This window comes from Macrobrachium nipponense, chromosome 47, assembly GCF_015104395.2.
Source record: "Macrobrachium nipponense isolate FS-2020 chromosome 47, ASM1510439v2, whole genome shotgun sequence".
Lineage (NCBI taxonomy): Eukaryota > Metazoa > Arthropoda > Malacostraca > Decapoda > Palaemonidae > Macrobrachium > Macrobrachium nipponense.
Window position 1 is genome coordinate 26,600,538 of NC_087222.1, and position 19,786 is coordinate 26,620,323.

The following is a 19,786-nucleotide window of genomic DNA, read 5'->3' on the forward strand; positions in this document are numbered from 1 at the left end:
TTATTGTTTCAGGCTAAAAGCTTTGAGAGAGAGGGAGAGAGAGAGAGAGCTTGTCACGAAAACAATGAATTTGCCAACATCTGATAAGGGGAGGCAAAGGTAAAGATGGAAAAACCTCTTTCTCTCTCTCCAGAGATACGTAGCTTTCTATCTCAGAATTACGTAGTATAACAGTTTTATAAAAGTTCTCGAAGCTAGTAGTACTAGTACACAAAGCTGTGGTCACGTCAGAGAGAGAGAGAGAGAGAGATACTACCCGTGTGAGTGAGATGGTCAACTTGGGTACATCTGAACTCGGGCACGAACACAAACGATAAGGTTACTGGCTGGAGTTCTCTGCGTTGATACAGTTTTTCTCTCTCTCAAATGACCTTACCACACTTACAGAGATATTTTGGGGCATGAGTTCATATTGATAGAAACCATATTTCCTTATTTTTGTTAATTTGGGGGGGCGGGGGCATTTTCCCCTTGACCATTAATTTTGCAAGGCCAAACGTCTTAGCAAACACGCCAGTCTTAGGCTAAGACTCTTAGCCAGTCAGTTTCTACAGAACTTGTGAAGTCTAAACCAATAATAAAAATAAAAGTTCCTGCACATCCCTAGGACGTCTGTAGGACAAAAGTCACATTATCTTGAACTATGCGTCCCCAGACGTCCTTGCAGCTGTTTGGGAGGCGTCAATGGACTCAGGAAAGGGGCCAGTTGACAAAACAGCCTTATTGCGAGACAAGTCTTATGGGAAAATGGGTGTGAACCATTTTGTTTACATGTTGAGGTGGGGTAAGCATTTCTTAAAAGAAAGTGGCTGGGTTTATTATTATTATTATTATTATTATTATTATTATTATTATTATTATTATTATTCTTGTATATTCAAAATTCATTCTTATTGATCTAAGATAAAAGTTCTTTTTTTTTTTTTTACTTTTAAAATATCAGTCATCGTTTAGAAATGAACAAACAAAAAGTCAAAAACAAAAGAAAAAAAATTTCTGAATAAAATTCTTTAGAGGAAAAAAGTATAATATATATATATATATATATATATATATATATATATATATATATATATACATAAATTTTAAAGAAAACTCTCTCTCTCTCCCTCACACACACATAGGTACACGTGTACAAAGTGAAATTGAACCCATCCACCAGTGAAACTTAAACTTTTCATGCCAAGTTCCTGTCACAATTACCGAGAAATATATTATTCTTTGCTGTATTTCTAATCCCATTAACTGTTGTAATTGATTTGTGACTATATTATGATAGCAGATGGAGTTAAGAGCAAAATGCTAAATAGATTGGGCATTGCTAACCTGACAAAGACAATACGTACTAGCTACTACGTAAGGCAATGGTTAGTCTGCATGAACATTTGCTATTTTGTTAGAAAATTTATATTTTACAAAATATTATTGACACTTGGTATAGCAGAGATGCATCCATTTGAGGGAACATATGAGGTATGAGTGGACTTTATCTCATGTATGAGACATTCTTACCTTTTTCTTTTAACCTTCGTCTTCATTTTAACATGTATGTCAACCTAAAACAAAGTGATGGGTTAAGCAATGTAACATATTATATATAAAATTAAATTTCACTTTTAATAGCTTTTAGTTTCACCGCAGTTTAACCTACGTCAGTGTCTTAGGTAAAGTAATATGCTAGTTATTAAATACAAAAGTGAAATTAAATATTAAAAGGTATTCTCGTCTTCAGAAGAAGCTGTGAGCTGTTATCTTCTTCACTTGCAGCTAAATATCATACGAAGATCACCATTTAGATGACGTCAATAAAAAGGATTTTCGTCTGATTATCTACACAGACTTTTACCCAATCAAGGAACGTAATGGCTCGTAAGTATAACTATTTGTGTAATATCTAGATAAGGAACCACTTCCATAAGTGTTTGATACAGATAATGGCTGGTTTACACATTAATATAGAATTTCAAGCCTAAGGTCTTTTGCAATATTTTGCACGTGGTCCTGTCAACAAAAATTAATTCCAACTTTAACGCCACACAGTTTTACTGGTGTTAACAGAACAATTTCCTGTCTAGCCTGAGTTGTTCCTTATTCAGTTCACTGGTGTATCACTGAAATTGCTGGAAACCTAACCAAGCTTACTCTTAAGAGCTGGTCAAATGGTATGTTTAGAAACCAGAAGTTTGCGAGTTTTCAAAATCGCAGGGGCTGGTACTACCTATATGTAATCCCCACAAATTTGAAAAGACAACAAATATATGATTATGAGGTGCATGTTGAGTAGTGGAATGTCATGTATTGATGCTATTATTCATTCTAAATTTGTGCATTTTCTTGACCTCATAATTAAGCATGGAACTTTAAAACTAGCATATATATAATGTTTTGTAACCATTTATTTAATGAATACTTCACATCACTGACACTACAGTCATGCTAGTCTTATATGTTTTCATTGTGTTTAACATCATAGTTAAAAAAAAATTAAGCTGTCAAAACTTCACATAAGAATTAATAGAAATTATAATTTCACTTATCACTTAGGTTTCATGGAATATACGTAGAGTATACTTATAATTTTACAACTAACATATACATTTCATTTTTACAGCATCATATAAAACTTAAAATACTTTTGGAAGTTCTGTACAGTTGTGGCAGCTGCCTTCAAAATACTGATAGATAAGAACTGCACTTATAACATACCAAAGCTGCATTTTTCAACATTTGTATATAGTTGCAAGATGAATCAGGATACCTACCAAGGAACATAACTACTTTGAAGTACAATAGTACAGCATTAGGAAAACTTGACATAGGATAAACATGGTCATATGACCAATAGCATATTGTTTAAAGGAAGTATGCAATACAGAGAAACTAATATAATACAGTTCCCATACAGTTTTTGTGTTCAATACCTCAGGCATTCATGAATTATCACAGCATTTCTTTATCTATACCAAAATATCACAAGCAAGTTAGGTACTAACATTAATCACTAATCTTTACGAAAACTAATTTTATGTGTTCAACTGTATTGACAGTATTGGCATTGAAGAGTAAGCACTGGGGACTTAGACTAGGCCTCTTATACATTTGCTGGACTGTTTGGACCTTAAAATATACATCATCTACACACTTTTCACTGTTTTGGTTTTGTGTGCTTACACAGAATCATGTTTTCTGTTAAATAAAGCATAACACAATTACAGAAATAAAGCATGTAACAAAGGTTACAAACATAACAGAATAATATCATTACAGAAAATAAATATTTTGGGAATTCAGCCTGAAACATCATTCTAATTAAGGGTGGCGTTTGAGAGTTACTTTACATTAACATACTAAATTTATTTCATGCAGGGATTTTTTCTTATATTTCATACACTCTTCAATATTATGGAGCTTTTTATAAACCTACCTTAACTTATTAGTACTATTATCTGCCATCCAAACTTAGTCGGCCTTTTCACAGCTCAACCAATATGGATGCTTTGCTGTTCGTTAAATCAAAGTTCTATTCAATTTACAAACTTCAAACCTAACTTTTCCTCACAGAACTCTACATAGAGCATTTTCTTAACCTTTTATTATTCTTAAATAACTGGTAACCAAAGAAATGCAGTGTACGTAATAAAGAAATATACACAAAATCGCGCATAGACTTTAACCAAATGCATATTAATGTAAATTGTTTCTGTACCTCTTATAAAAAACATTTTCATCAAGAGAGTGAGGTAATATACTGGGGCCTGGACAAACATCTTTAAGGCTAAATACATTAGTATATATTTTTTACATAGTAATTTTTTTGTCATGTGGACAGATGTTACCAAGATGGGAAGCAGCAGTAGGATGTTAAGGTAAGAGATTGAGAAAAGCACATTTGTAAAGAGTAGATCTTACATATTTGGACCACTTTCAAAATCATGGCGTGACACCTCCAATTCCCAGATGCATTGCAAGCTAAATTTCCACCAGATGATGCTACCATGTCCATTGTTTTGCTCGATACATTTCAGCTTAAAGTTCGACTTATCAAAAGTTTATTCACTGGATTTAGGTGTGCTTACCCTTCGAACATAAAAGTGCAGCGACTCAAAATTACGGTACATTTAATCACAACACTGCAGCTGTACCAGTTTTCAAGCAAGAAACTACTATTATATACCTCTGAAAGAAACTCAATGCTGCATGTCTATTCATAAAAGGATGATAAAATAAAACAAGTTCTTTCAAATGTAACATTAAATGATGGCCCTCAACAAATGATCAGTATTGGCGTAAAGTTTCCCATTTTCTTCGCAAGCAAAACGGAGACAAATTAACCGGACTGCTTTTGAATTTGCGTGAGTCCTGTATACATACTACCTACAAATAGAGATCTAATATTTCTTTATGATATGTAGTGGATGACACTTATTTCTTAAAACAGTTCAGTAACGAATACGTCACAGTTACAGCAAAGTGGAATGTATGATGGAAAGCGGTCAGGTTTCAATAACAGTTTCCAATTCAACTAGACTAACGATCAATAGCTGGCAGTAGTATTACTGTATTATTTGATAGTTTAGCCATAATAATACTGATGGTACATCTCACGTACCTAATATCAATACAAAACTTACCGTCAGAAAACTACGCTCTTCATTTCTTACTGAAAGTCCTTTGAATGTGCCTGCTGGATAGACGTGTACTAAAGTCCTTACGTTTGGCACCATTCATGCAAAATATTCAAAATTAATCTTACTGACAGTATACTTTACAAGTTATGATATGGAGTATAAATAGAGTATGTACTTGAAAAGAGTACTACAGGCAGTCCCCGGGTTACGACGGGTTCGGCTTACGACGTTCCGAGGTTAAGGCGCTTTTCAATTATACTCGTCAGAAATTATTTGTAGGGTTACGACGCATGTTCCAGGGTTACGACGACGCCTACAATGCTGATCTGGCACAAGAAATATGAAACCAAAAATGCAAAATAATCAATATTTGAAGATCTTTTAGATGAAAAATGAAATAAGAATGCAGTTTACATAGTTTTTAATGCACCCAAAGCATTAAAAGTAAGGTTTCCTTAGGATTTTTTATGATGTTTCGGCTTACGACGATTTTCGGGTTACAAGGCGTCTCAAGAACGGAACAACGTCGTAACCCGGGGACTGCCTGTATGAGGAGACCATCACAAGTAAGTAAATGCTTTCCTAACCAACTTCCTTAAATATTCAGTAGATTTAAGTATTGTATAGATTATGGTTTGACTAAATCACTGCATTTGGTGGAAAGGCAGTCAAGAGTAAATATAAATTTATTCCAAGCTTAATCATAGCTCAGTGTCCAAAACTGTTTTCCTTTTAGCATTCAAAGAGCGAAACTTTCTTCATTAGATTACTCATCTTCAAGTTGTACAATATTGCTTCTTTGCAGATTCTGCATGCTGCTTCAATTCTTGCAAGGAATCATTCTCTGCAGCCTACTTGGAGAGAGTTCGCATCAACTGCAGACTACCACTGCGATATCCCGTTCCGAAATGATTCCTGGAAAACTAATATCTTGATAGTCTGCCAAAACTAATTGACAGTCACCCAATTTTCAGGCAACTAAAATGATAAAATCTAGCATTACAGATTAACCATAACATTTTAATCTTTACAGAATGAGTAACATGATAAAAGATAATTTTGTTCTTACTACCAGGAGATGAAAAATACAAATACTTTAGAGTAATTTAGTTCAAGAACACACTAAGAATTTTATATAAAGTAAGCTGGCATGAATAGTATACACTGATTTGTTGATAGGCAGTTAGCAAATCATACATAATTGTAAAATTTGTGCTAATTTTCATGTTTTGTAATTACACACCTTTTATTTTCCTCATCACTTGCCATGTGCAGGTTAGCCAAAAGATGGTTAATCTTGAATCCCTTTGCCAAAATCCTTAAGTTATCTTCTTAAGCCTCAGCAAATTGAAACCCAGAGGGAAACTCAAAGTCAGCCATGATGGTAAGACAAAGTTCCAACCACAATGAGACTTGGAATGAAGACATGGTTAACTGACCCCACAGGACTGAGAAACCAAGAGGATCCTTACTGACTCAAGACGTTCTAATATATAGCTCTTTCATCTTCTGCAGATACAGGAAAGGCAGGATCTGATACTGGAAGCAGGAAGCTTAAGGAAAAAGCACCGCACTAACTGAAGCTCCAGAGAAAGAGAGAGGCCATGTATATTACCATCCATTGCTTAAATTGAACAAATGGAAATTGAGAAGGGAAGATTAGAAGAGCAGGGAGAATCCCTTTATCAGTTTCTTCCAATGGTCAGGCGGCCAGAGGAGACACTCGCCACAATTCAGAATTAAGAGACAGCATACATTCCTGACCACTGCAGAAAGAACAGTAAGAATGAGTCAATGTTAATGGAGAACATTAATCTTGCACACACGATTTCGTGCCCTGGATATCTCCGCTGATCATTTTTACCAGAGGAGCAATCATCAGGCGTCATCATTTGTACGACAGTCATTGAACGTAATAAAAAACAAATAAACAATCCAGAGTCATCAGCCAATCAATTTAAGAAATACTTTTAAAAAATCTTCAAAAGCAGCCATGGTGAAGACAAGCGGAAGATGTATGTTCAGGAAAGCTGCAAAAGAAAAAATGATGCTGTTAGTAGAGTAAGTAGGCTGTTCCCCCTTTCACTTTCGGGCTGCCTGTTAGTTAACGACCCTCACCTGACACTAGTTAACTACCTTGTTACCAGTGCCAATGATTGGATCAGATTTCACGGAAGATGATCCATGTAAAAGATGAAGGATTTTCATTCTTTTAGGAACAGACACTAATCCTAATATGATATTGTTAGTATACAATAAAGTTTTGTACATACTTACCTGGCAGATATATACTTAGCTTAGGTCTCTGACGTCACGACAGAAAATTCAAAACTCGCGGCACACGCTACCGGTAGGTCAGGTGATCTACCTTACCCGCCGCTGGGAGGCGGGTGTAAGAACCAGTCCCCCTTTCTTGTCAGGTTATTTTCTTCCACCTGTCTCCTGAGGGGAGGCTGGGCGGGCCATCAATCGTATATATCTGCCAGGTAAGTATGTACAAAACTTTATTGTATACTAACAATATCATTTTTGTACATGAACTTCCCTGCCAGATATATACTTAGCTGATTGACACCCTTGGTGGAGGGAAAGAGACACATACTTACTTAGAAAGTGGGGACAACACATGTTAAAGGAATACATAATATAAACCTCTGGTTCTTACCTGATTTAGGCAGAAGACTTGATAGTTACTGTCTATTAGTCTGCGTTGCCTAAAGAGTCTCAGCGAGGGCGTGACCTATGGCTGAAGAACTCTTTGGGTCTACCAATGGGAACTGAGTCCACTTACTTGGCAGAATCCAAGCAGGATCTGGTCAATGGGGATCAACCCGCTTACATGCCAGAGCCTATCACTACCAATTGCAAGGAGCCTCAAGCACAACCGATCACACCTAACAAATACTAACATTAGTATACGAAAGAAGGAGCTGCCTCCTGCAACCTCCTTCGTACAACCAAAAAAACTCAAACTTAAAACTAACAGGGAAAAGGATTAAAAAGGATGTGTTTCAGCTCCCTGCCCCAGCACTGAATCCGCCGATACGTAAGGGCCTAGCCCAAAACACTTATCATACGTAATCGATACGTCCCTTAGGTAGTGATTAGAGAAGACTGATTCACACCTCCAAAAAGTGGCCTTCATAAGGTTTTGTAATGACAAATTCTTCTTGAAAGCCAAAGACGTCGCGATGGCCCGTACTTCGTGCGCCTTGACTTTCAGAAGGTTAAACTGTTGCTGATTGCAAGAAGTGTGTGCTTCTCTAATAATATTCCTGATAAAGAATGAGAGTGCATTTTTAGATAAGGGCCTACTGGGGTCCCTTACAGAGCACCAGAGATTGCTCTCATTAGCGGCAAGTCTTTTCTTCCTCTGAAGATAATATTTCAGGCTTCTCACCGGGCAAAGAGATCTCTCCTCTTCTGTCCCAACTAAGGAGGATAAGCTTTTGATTTCGAAGCTCCTGGGCCACGGCGAAGAAGGGTTTTCATTCTTGGCTAGGAAAGCCGGAAGAAAAGAGCAAACCGCGGAGCCTCCTTGGAAACCTACCTCACCTTCTAGAGCCTGCAGCTCGCTGACCCTCTTCGCTGACGCTAACGCACAGAGAAAAAGAGTCTTCATCGAAAGGTCTCTGAACGAAGCAGCATGGGGAGGTTCGAACCTTGAGGACCTCAGGAAGAGCAGCACGACATCAAGATTCCAGCTAGGCACTAAGGAGGAGGTTCTTTTAACCGTTTCAAACGATCTGATTAAATCATGGAGGTCCTTGTCCTCAGATATGTTTAATCCTCTATGACGAAAAAACTGAGGAAAGCATGCTCCTGTATCCCTTGATGGTGGAGACAACCAACCCGCATTTTTCCCTCAGGAAGATAAGGAAATCTGCAATCTGAGTCACAGAGGTACTGGAGGAGGAAACTTTATGAGTCCTGCACCAGCGTCGAAAAACATCCCACTTCGACTGGTAGACTCTAGATGTGGAAGGTCTACGTGCATTGGCAATAGCCCTTGCAGACTTTGCCGAAAAGCCCTTAGCTCTGACGAGACTCTTGATAGTTCTGAATCCAGTCAGACTGAGAGCGGGGAGGTTTTTGTGAAACCTGTCGAAGTGGGGCTGTTTGAGCAGATCGACTCTTAGAGGTAGGATCTTGGGACATCCACCAGCCATTCCAGTACCTCTGTGAACCAGTCGTGGGCGGGCCAGAACGGAGCTATCAACGTCATCCTTGTTCCCTCTGACGCTGCGAATTTCCTTAACGTTTCCCCTATAATCTTGAAAGGCGGGAAGCGCGTAAAGATCCAGATTCCTCCAATCCATCAGGAATGCATCTATTGCCACTGCTCTTGGGGGGTCTGCAATAGGGGAGCAGTATAGATCTATCCGCGCATTCCTGGAGGTCGCAAATAGATCGAGATGGGGCCTGCCCCACGTCCTCCACAGCTCCTGGCATACGTCCGCGTGCAGAGTCCACTCTGAGGGAAGGACTTGATTCCTTCTGCTTAGCAGATCCGCTCTGACATTTCTTTCTCCCTGTACGAACCTGGTGAGAAGCCTTATGTTCCTTTCCTCTGACCACAAGAGGAGCGATCTCGCTGTCTCGTACAGGGAGAAAGAGTGAGTCCCCCCCTGTTTCCGAATGTAAGCCAGGGCTGTAGTGTTGTCGGAGTTGATCTGAACATATTTCCCTTTTACGAGGGGTTCGAAGGTCTTGAGAGCTAACCAAATCGCTGTTAGCTCCTTCTTGTTGATGTGCCAGGACACCTGATCCCCCATCCAGGTGCCTGACACTTCTCTCGACCCGAGAGTAGCTCCTCAAACCTTTGTCCGAAGCGTCTGCATACAACACTAGGTTGGGGTTCCGAACCTGCAAGGAAAGGCCTTCCTTGAACAATAGAGGGTCTAGCCACCAACGTAGATCCTCCTTTATCTCTTGCGAAATCTTGAACACAAAGTCCAGACCTTGAGATTTCCGATCCCAGTTCCTCGTCAGGAAGAACTGTAGGGGTCTGAGGTGCAACCTTCCTAGAGAAACGAATTGCTCCAGCGAGGAGAGTGTCCCCAACAGACTCATCCACTCCCTCGCTGTGCATACATCTTTCTCTAGAAAGATTGCTACCTTCTCCAAACCTCGGGTTATCCTCTCTGGGGACGGATACGCCCGAAAAACCTGAGAATTGGCATCAGAATCCCCAGATAGATACGCTCTTGACTGGGGATTAGCTGTGACTTCTCGAAATTCACTAGCAAACCCAGAGAAGCTGCTAGATCCAACGTCACTCGTAAGTCCTCCAGACATTTCTCCTTGGATTTGGCCCTGATAAGCCAATCGTCCAAGTAGAGGGAAATCCTCACTCCCTCGAGATGAAGCCACTAGGCAACGTTCTTCATCAGTCCTGTGAATACTTGGGGGCCGTGGAAAGGCCGAAGCATAGGGCCCTGAACTGAAAAACGTTCCCTCCCCACATGAATCTGAGATATTTGCGAGAAGAAGGATGGATCGGCACATGGAAGTAAGCGTCCTGAAGGTCCAGCGACACCATCCAGTCCCCGGGACGAAGAGCTGCTAAGACTGATGACGTCGTCTCCATAGCGAACTTCCTCTTCTTCACAAAGACATTCAGGGCGCTTGCGTCCAGAACCGGTCTCCATCCTCCTGAGTTCTTGGGAACTAGGAACAGACGGTTGTAGAACCCCGCTGAAAGAGGGTCCTGAACCATCTCTATTGCCTCTTTCTCTAACATCAGCTCTACCGCTAGAGCGAGGGCTTGATTCATTAGTGGGGTCTTTGTATTTGGCCACCAGTGCCCTTGGGGTGGTGGTCAAGGGTGGTCTCGAAATAAAGGGAATGAGGTATCCCCTCTTGATGATCGCGAGGGACCAGTTGTCCGCCCCTTTCGTGCCCAGACATCTGCAAAGTTCAGAAGTCTGGCACCCACAGTTGTCTGGAGGACCCCCGAACTATTTCTTGGCCCTAATAGACCGGGAGAAGGTCCTTCCTCTTCTAGGTGGTCTCGAACCTCTGGAGGAAGAAGAGCGAGACGAAGGTCCTCCTCGAAAGGGTTCTTGCCTACTTTGAGCCTCTTTCTTCGTCTTCTGCTGAAACGAAGGTTTCGGAATTCTAGCCGAGCGAGCTAGCATATCCTGCGTCGCTTTTGCTGATAACGAGCTGGAGATATCGTTAATAGTCTTCTTGGGGAAGAGTTGCGGGGAAAGCTGTGAATACAGCAAGGAAGCTCTCTGTGCGTGAGAAACCGCCTTGGTAAGAAAAGAGCAGAAAACGGCCCTCTTCTTTACCACTCCTGCACCAAAAAGTGAAGCAATTTCCCCGGAACCGTCTCTCACTGCCTTGTCCATGCAAGACAGAACTGCGTGGAGGTCTTCGGGCGAAAGAGTGTCTTGCTCTTGAGTCCTCTTAGCCAACACTCCCAGGGTCCAGTCAAGAAAGTTAAAAACTTCTAAGACTCGGAACATTCCCTTCAGAAGGTGATCCAACTCGCTCATACCCCACGTCGTCTTCGCAGAATTCAGCGCCGAGCGACGTGCGGAATCGACCAACGAAGAGAAGTCCGAGTCTGCAGAAGAGGGAAGAGTTAGACCCAAGGGCTCTCCTGACTCGTACCAGAACCCCATCTTACCCGTCAGCTTGGAAGGGGGAAAAGAAAAAACTGTCTGCCCCCCTTCTCTTCTTTTGAAAGCAACCAGTCGTCAAAGTTCTTCATAGCCTTCTTCATAGACACTGTAGGCTTCATCTTAACGACTGAAGACTTCTTAGCCGTATTGGTCGTTGAAAATAAGGACGGAGGAGACGGAGGAGCAACGGCCGAAAGAGACTCCCCAAAATCTTGCAAGAGGAGGTCTGTAAGTCTCTTATACGAAGAAACCGAAGCATCCTTGGGCAAATCTTCCTCCGAATCAGCAACAAATTCTACCGAAGAATGACGTCTACCAAGATGACGTAAAGCTCTACTGCCCGGAGGAGAGCTAATCCTTGAGAGCGCCTGTTCGGAGAGCGCCTACTAGGCGAGCGCCTACTGGAAGAAAAACCACCGGGAGAGCGCTTACACGGGGAGCGCCTACCAGGAGAGCGCCTACTTTGAGAGCGCCTCCCAGGAGAGAGCCTACTAGGAGAGCGCCTAGTTGGAGAGCGCCTACTAGGAGAGCGCCTACTTTGAGAGCGCCTCCCAGGAGAGAGCCTACTTGGTGAGCGCCTGCTAGGAGAGCGCCTACTTGGGGAGCGCCTACTAGGAGAGCGCCTACAAGTGGAGGCCCGACTGTCGGAAACAGATTCTAACTCCACAGAAGAGCGTCTGATAAGGGAGAGCGCCTATCAGGCTCTCTGCGCCTGCTAGGCTCTTGGCGCCTGCCATCCTCAATACGCCTGCCAGGCTCTTGACGCCTGCCACGGGGAGAGAAAACATCCACAGATGAATCCCTGTCAGAAGCGCGGCGCTTACAAGGCTCTGAGCGCCTATCCAATCGGGAGTGATCTAACGGAGGAGAAAACTTCCGTTGCCGCCTACCAGGCTCTTGGCGCCTACTAGGCTCTTGGCGCCTACTAGGCTCTTGATGCCTACTAGGCTCCGAGCGTCCGTCAAAAGGAGAGTGGCCACCAGGCGAAGAACTCTTCCTTCGCTCCTGACGAAAACGAGGCTCTTTGACGTCTGTCAAGCTCTTGACGCCTAACTGAAGAGGAGCGGAAATCCTGAGGAGAGAGCCGTCTGGCTCCTTACGCCTTACATGCTCACAACTCTTGCTGGGAAGAGAGGAGAGCCTACTCGGAGAAAGATCCCGAGCTCCAGCCTGCACTTCTGACCTCCTACTAACAGGCTCAAAAGCTCCTCTAGCCAAAGGAGATTTAGCCGAAGGAACGTTCTTAGACTTCTTCACCGGAAGTGAGGCGTCCTTCCGACGATGAGAAGTCCCGGCAATAGACTCCGCTAAAGCCGCAATCTGCGCCTGCAGACCCGCCAGGATACGCGCAGGAGATCTCTTAAACTCCTCTACAGGGGACGAAGTCCGAGAGCGAACAGGAGAAGCGTAACCGGACGAAATCTTGGTTCTCTTGCGTTCCACTTCTGGCTCTTCCGCGAAGGATTCGGGGCTGGAAGGAAGGGCGCAAGGATCCTTCCAGGGCCTCTTGAGAGGGCGAGACGACTCCGATGCGCTCCATCTACGCTGAGGAGAAGGCGACGAAGATGACGAGAAGCACTGGCGCAATAACTCCTTCTTGGTTCGATCCAAGGCAGCCTGGGAACGAGCAACAGGAACTGCCGAGGGGACGCCTGACCGGTGGGGGTTCTCCCTAACCTTCCTGCGGCTTTCGACTTTCCTCCTCCACTGGGTCTGGGAGTCTGGAAGAGGTCTAGGCCTGGAAGCGTTAGTGAGCCGGTCAGACGCACCCTCCACTGCACTAGGGGCACTGCACTGATCACTTGCACTATCATCACTCTTACCTTGTCGAGAGCGAGCGAGGCTCTCCTTACTCCTGATCGAGGCTCTCCCAGAAGCAACTTCCGAAAACGAATCTTCGGGTTCAAAGCTGGGCGCAGGGGCTGAAACTGGAGAAGGAACTACTTCTACTACAGGATTCTCAGCGTCAACTTCACTCACCCTCGATCTACTAGAACTCTTTGAAGAAGCCTTGCGCACCCTATCCTTCTCTAACTTTCTCACATAAGAAGAGAGAGCCTTCCAACCATCCTCATCCAAATTCTCACACTCTTTGCAAGGGTTAATAAAAGAGCATTCATTCCCTCTACACGACTCACATACCGAGTGAGGATCTAATGCAGCTTTAGGAAGCCTAACTTTACATACCTTCTCTGAACAAACCCTAAATAAACTAGGTTTCTTAACTTCAGAATCATCCATGATTATAGATATGTAAGAGAAATCCAAAAGAAAAATCCAAAACACAGTCCAAAAAGCGTATGCCAAGCCAACAAACAAAGGGTACTTCACTAAATCCAAATCGTCAGCAACGAGAACGAATTTTAACTATCGTAAGGACTGAACAACAGGTGTTGTCCAGCCGGCGACAGAAAATAATCTGACAAGAAAGGGGGACTGGTTCTTACACCCGCCTCCCAGCGGCGGGTAAGGTAGATCACCTGACCTACCGGTAGCGTGTGCCGCGAGTTTTGAATTTTCTGTCGTGACGTCAGAGACCTAAGCTAAGTATATATCTGGCAGGGAAGTTCATGTACAAAATGACTTTTTAATGACAAATGTATTTGAATGTCATAAAGGGGAAACTAACTTTTCAAAGTATTTTATGCGACATTTGTTAAACATTTTTTTTGAAGCATGTAAATAATAGTTAGATTTATCCATGACAATGATTTGTTATGCGAGATCACATCAGAAAACTTGAAGTAAATAATAAAATCTGTCGCATCTCAAATATACACCTGAAAACATGGACATAAATAGATTAAGTTGCCTTACCAATGATTCAGGTTATGGAACAGCTGATATAATTTGTGCCTCTCATTCCAGCCTGGAGCCTTTGGGATAACTTTGTGGTACTCGTCCCAAAACCTCCTGCTGAAGCCTCCAAACATGCCAGCGATCGCAAGATCGAATTCGTGGTGCCCGTAGAAAGATGCTGGATCAAATATCACTGAAATGTGGATTATAAAATATCATTACTAACTTGCCATTTACCAATTAACTTGAGTGTTTTAAAGCGTGTATCTGAAACTTCACAAACCAAAGGGAAATAGTGTTTTAAACGGTACATCTGAAAGTTGCTGTACTGTTTTACATTCTTCCTGAAAAACACAACGATGTATTTTATACTTCTCAATTAAGCTGTTAGTGATTAATATCATCATCACAAGAGATGATCTGATACCATATTTCATGTAAATATGAAGCTAGCAATAGCCATGTACACCTGTATATCTACTAAGAAGTTTATAGAAAGTAAAAGTATATTATGTTATGCCACCTGGCTAGTTGCTAGCAACAACACTGTTTACATAGATGTCAAGGCCATCTTGAAATTTACAATTTCCTATCAAGCCTCCTCCTTCTGAAAAGGGTTCCCATTATATGGTTCCTGTACAACATTATCACAGCCACTATTCATGCTTGATATTACCCTTGAATGCTCTTCTGTTCAGGCAGAATGACACCAGTAAAATATAAGGTCTGTACATTGCATCGACATGTTTACACCTATAACTTCCATTTCTTCAAAACCACTAGAGCAAATACTTTCCACTTACAGCAGTAAGCCAGAATCTTAAAACAATCAGATGGACGTTCCACAAAGAAATCTTTGGGAGGTAACTGAATATGCATAAAAGGACAATAGGTCTTCATAGAGTACACTAAATTTGATACATCACCTGGACAGTCGGCAATTTCTGAAGCATTACCACTCCACAGGTCACCGTGGAGAAGAGACGGCTTCACTTCTATGTCTTTGAAGTACTCCGGGAGTTTCAACTGAAGCTTGGACCATAATTCTCGGGCCTCTCTGTCACCATACTGGAATTGATAAAAGAAACTGGATATTTTAAAGATTTTGATGAACACAACTTAAAATACAAATATATTTCACAAGAGTTATTCATCTTAATTTCTAAATAAAATATATATGACTGGTACATCAAGCACTTAATACAAATATATTTGCATGAGTTACTCCTCTTAATTCCCAAATATGATGTATATGACTGGTGCATCAAATTCTTTGTAGAATGACATACACTCCCATTAATCTGAGGTTTCTGATAATACCTTGTTAAAATGAAAACTCTATAAAGAAAATAATCTCGTTCAACTTCAAACTCTTCTGCCTTTTGTTTCAAATAGCATTATTGTAATTGTTTCCAAAATAGCATTCACTATTAGTCTACAAACTTATTTTAAATCAAACTCTTCTGCCTTTTGTTTCAAATAGCATTATTGTAATTGTTTCCAAAATAGCATTCACTATTAGTCTACGAACTTATTTTAAATCGGTCTTACTATTTCAAACCCTTTGAATATTAAGCAATGACTTTAGTCCTGTTAAATTTGAGTAATCTATTGTTTCTGGGTACAAAAACAATACATATTCACAAAATAAATAAATCAACAAGTGGTCAGTTTTAATGTCAGTAAACTGAAAAGCACACTTCAATATGCCTGTCCATTCTAGTATGCTTCGTTGTTCCCACTTCAGCACGACTAATATAAACAAGATTTAGTTATGCCAAAATGGCTGTGATCAATATTTTATGAGGTAGTGACCAGTTTATTTTCTTTGCAGACATGTACCCTCTGTCTTTGAATACATAAGTAAATTGTATACACAGACTGGTTTTCTTCATTTTATCATAGTATTTGGGGTACGTCCCCTCTAATGCATCCAAATTTAATATTCTCTGAGAGTATGCCTTCCATGTTCAGTGTCTATAGTAAGAAGTGTTTACTGGAGAAAGAAAAGACTAAATCTGTTCTTGTAGGCATCAACAGAAAACATACTCTGGTGAACAGCAACATAGTGCATCAGAGAACACCAAGCCCATAAGATGACTTCCAAAAATCATCTAGACGACCGAGTAACTTGAAATCATTGACAAGAGGTAAGAGACGACTCCAAAGGTTCTGTAATAGTTAGGATACTAATACAACAAAATAAAAAGGTTTTAAACGTTTTCAGTACATTAAGAAAACTTATTATTATAACACTATTATTCAGAAGATGAACCCTAATCGTACGGAATAGCCACAGGGGCCACCGACTTGAAATTGAAGCTTCCAAAGAATATGGTGTTCATTCAAGAAGTTACAGAAGGCAATATGAAATAGAGAGAGAGATCGGTGATTGGAAAAGCAGAGAAATTAAGAGATTAACAAACAAAAATGTTAGTGAAATATTAACTACAATCATCTTAGTATAAGGTACTTACATCTTTCTCAACCAGCGTCAACTGCTGCTGAAGCTTTCTTGCGTAAAAATCCTGAAGAGAAAGAGAGAAGAATCATGCAAAATGCAGTATTGAAGCAGCAAAACTCAATGTAAAAATAAAATACTGTTTTACTTAACTCGTTGAAATTTGGGGTCCAAAACTTGTTACTGGTAAAACACACAAAATTCAACGTAAAATAAAATATTGTTTTCTTTAACTCTTCGAAACTGGGGTCCAAAACTTGTTACCAATAAAACACACTCCATTATGGCTTCCTGATTTTGAGCTTGCAAATAATTTTTTTTAATTGCTTACTGTGAATATTTTCATCGTGATAAAACACTGGAGTTGGTGACAATTTGAAGTCAAATAGCTGTACTTTGCAGAGAGTATCTTCAAACTATAAGCAAATTTGAAACTTACACTTCATACATAAATATTAAAAAAATGACAATTTGTCGAAAATTGCATTTTTCCTAACTATACAAACCTGAGGTCCTTTAACAATAGGAAGGTAACTAGCGGCAGCTGGGACGGTCGTAAGCTTCGAACAAGGGGAGAACGGTAGTTAACTGCTTGTCCGGTCGTGCGCGCGCCGCTCGCCCGGGCGGTGAAGAATCACTTTTGCTTTAGGCCCATGCAAAAAGTTGCAGAGTGAGGGGTGGTATGAGGTGGGACTATATGTAAAGGACGCTCCCAAGGGTTTGTATAGTTAGGAAAAATGCAATTTTCGACAAATTGTCATTTGTTCCGATACGTAATACAAACCCTCGGTCCTTTAACAATAGGAAGACTCACTTCTTGGTGGGTGGAATCTGAGTCTTTTTGGTGAACAGACTGGTGTTCGTCCAACCTTGGAATGCCTCCCTGGTCGTAAGAGCAAGGGAGGGATCCAAACCTCTGTCCGATTGATCGGGGTGTGCACCGCAGGATCAATGGTCAGACCTCTGAGCCAAGTACTAAGAGAGAGGCAAGCGTATCTCTTCGTACCAGCATTGCAAGAACTTGTTCCTGTACAGGAGCCAACATAAAGTTATGGGTTTGTCTCAAGTAGGCATCCACTCCTTCCCCCTTGTTGGAGGGAGTGGAGGATATTTGCTTCTATCCCTAACTAAAGGGATAGATTGGGGCTCGGTTGAGTAGCTTACCTGCATCGGATTCCTTTCCAGCATGGGGACGACCGTGACCCTCTGCCCACAGGTAGAGAGAGAGAAAGATGGAGAAGAGAAGCCAGTCGCACTCTCATTCAACCATTCATTCCTACAGTCACACCAGGAATCGATGCTGTTCTGCCTGCTCGGGTGCTGGGTAAGCTTACACAACGTGTTGAGTAGCCACCACAGGTCCCAAGGAAAAAGTATCCAAGGACTTGTGGGCAATATCCCGAAGGTAGAAGGACGTGAAGGTAGTCTGGTTGGCCCAGACACCTGCCTTCAGGACCTGCGCCACGGAGAAGTTCTTGCGGAACGCCAAAGAGGGTCCAATACCTCTGACTTCGTGGGCTCTCGGTCGGAGCGTACGGATGTCGTCACTACCATCAGCCTCGTACGCTCTCCTGATCACCTCACGCAGCCAGAAAGAAAGCGTGTTCTTGGATACTTCTTTCTTGGTAACCCCAGTGCTAACGAAGAGGCGTCGACACTCAGGCCTGAGGTGTCGAGTTTTCTTCAGATAGCGCCGTAGCGCCCTCACAGGACAAAGCAGCATCTCATCCGTATCGTTGTCGGTGAAATCCATTAGGGAGGGGATTGTGAAAGACTCGAACCTGTCGTCAGGGATCGACGGATTCTGAGTCTTAGCTACGAAATTCGGGACGAAATCGAGCGTCACAGATCCCCAGCCCCTGGAATGTTTAACATTGAAGGACAGACCATGAAGTTCCCCTACTCTCTTCGCCGATGCCAGGGCCAGCAAGAAGAGGGTCTTGAGGGTCAGATCCCTGTCTGACGACTCTCGGAGTGGCTCGAATGGTCTTCGAGTCAAACTCCTAAGGACGAGAGTCACATCCCACTCAGGTGGCCTGAGCTCCCTGGGTGGGCAAGACCTTTCGAAGCTCCTCATTAGCAAGGAGATCTCGAACGAGTTCGAGATGTCCAGTCCCCCTCAGTTTTAGGACGAGTGCCAGTGCAGCTCTATATCCTTTAACTGTGGGTACTGAGAGGAGCTTCTCTCGGCGAAGAAATACGAGGAAATCCGCTACCTGCTGAAGAGTGGCTCTGAGAGGAGATAGACCCCGTCTACGACACCAACCACAGAAGACGGCCCACTTCCCCTGGTACAGGGCACAGCTGCAGAGGACTGTCTGACGTGTCCAGCCATCTCTGTTGCTGCGCTGCGAGAAAAGCCTCTCGTTCGCAAGAGATGGTGGATAACAGCCAGCCGTGAAGTTGTAGGGACTGGACTGCTCGGTGGTACCGCTCTACGTGTGGCTGGGCTAGAAGGTGTGCCAGTGGGGCATCTCTCTCGGTTCTTCTGCAAGAAGAGCCAGCAGGTCCGGATACCAAACGGCTTGAGGTCGTTTGGGAGCCACCAGGATCATCCTGAGATTGGGAGTGACCAGCGCTCGGCTGATCACTTTCCGAATCAGACAAAAGGGAGGAAAGGCGTAGACGAGAGGTTGTCCCGGGGAGTTGAAGAGCGTCCTCTGCAGCTGCCCATGGGTCCGGCACGGCTGAGCAAAAAACTTGAAGTTTTTTGTTGTGCCGGGTGGCGAACAGGTCTATGACTGGACGCCCCCACAGGTTGAGAGCCTTTCCGCCACTTTCTGGGTGTAGGGTACCACTCGGTCCCTATTACCTGGATCCCGACGGCTGAGCTTGTCCGCTACTACATTCCTCTTGCCTGGAATGTAGCGTGCTGACAGCTCTATCGAATGAGCCGTGGCCCACTCGTGCACCTGCACCGTCAACTGGTGTAGCGGGAGAGACACTAGGCCCCCCCTGCTTGTTGACGTATGCCACTACCGTGGTGTTGTCGCACATCAACACCACTGAGTGTCCCATCAAGCGGTCTTGGAACTCTTGGAGAGCGTAAAACGCCGCCTTGAGTTCCAGGACATTGATGTGAAGGTGCTTGTCGTGATGGTCCCACACACCTGCAGCCAGCAACTCCTCCAGGTGTGCGCCCCATCCCTCCTCGGTCGATGCGTCTGAGAACAGCAGCATCTCCGGGGGGGGGAGTGCGTAGGGGCACTCCTCTTAAGAGGTTCCTGTCGTCGAGCCACCAGGCTAGGTCCTGCCTCACCTTCTCC

At 42.8% G+C, this 19,786-nt stretch overlaps 1 protein-coding gene and 1 long non-coding RNA gene across 5 annotated transcripts in view; one reads left to right on the forward strand and one right to left on the reverse strand.

Moving 5' to 3' along the window:
* Positions 1-14,992, forward strand: part of LOC135204811 (uncharacterized) — a 90,177-nt gene extending 75,185 nt beyond the window's left edge. The window contains exons 2-5 of one of the 2 annotated variants that reach the window (XR_010312345.1): positions 1,733-1,869; positions 5,434-6,012; positions 6,144-6,689; positions 14,129-14,992. This is a non-coding gene — a long non-coding RNA (uncharacterized LOC135204811). The remainder of the gene's footprint in view (positions 1-1,732; positions 1,870-5,433; positions 6,013-6,143; positions 6,690-14,128) is intronic. The other variant, XR_010312346.1, reaches the window with a different exon arrangement.
* The window catches only part of LOC135204810 (ketosamine-3-kinase-like), a 37,177-nt gene continuing 19,767 nt past the window's right edge, over positions 2,377-19,786 (reverse strand). For 2 of the 3 annotated variants that reach the window (XM_064234996.1, XM_064234998.1), the window contains exons 5-8: positions 16,537-16,587; positions 14,986-15,127; positions 14,078-14,252; positions 2,377-5,543 (exon numbers count right to left, since the gene is read on the reverse strand). In XM_064234996.1, coding sequence (XP_064091066.1) covers positions 5,480-5,543; positions 14,078-14,252; positions 14,986-15,127; positions 16,537-16,587 — 432 coding nt within the window. In that variant the 3' untranslated portion in view covers positions 2,377-5,479. Of the gene's footprint in view, positions 5,607-14,077; positions 14,253-14,985; positions 15,128-16,536; positions 16,588-19,786 lie in introns of all 3 variants that reach the window. The other variant, XM_064234997.1, reaches the window with a different exon arrangement.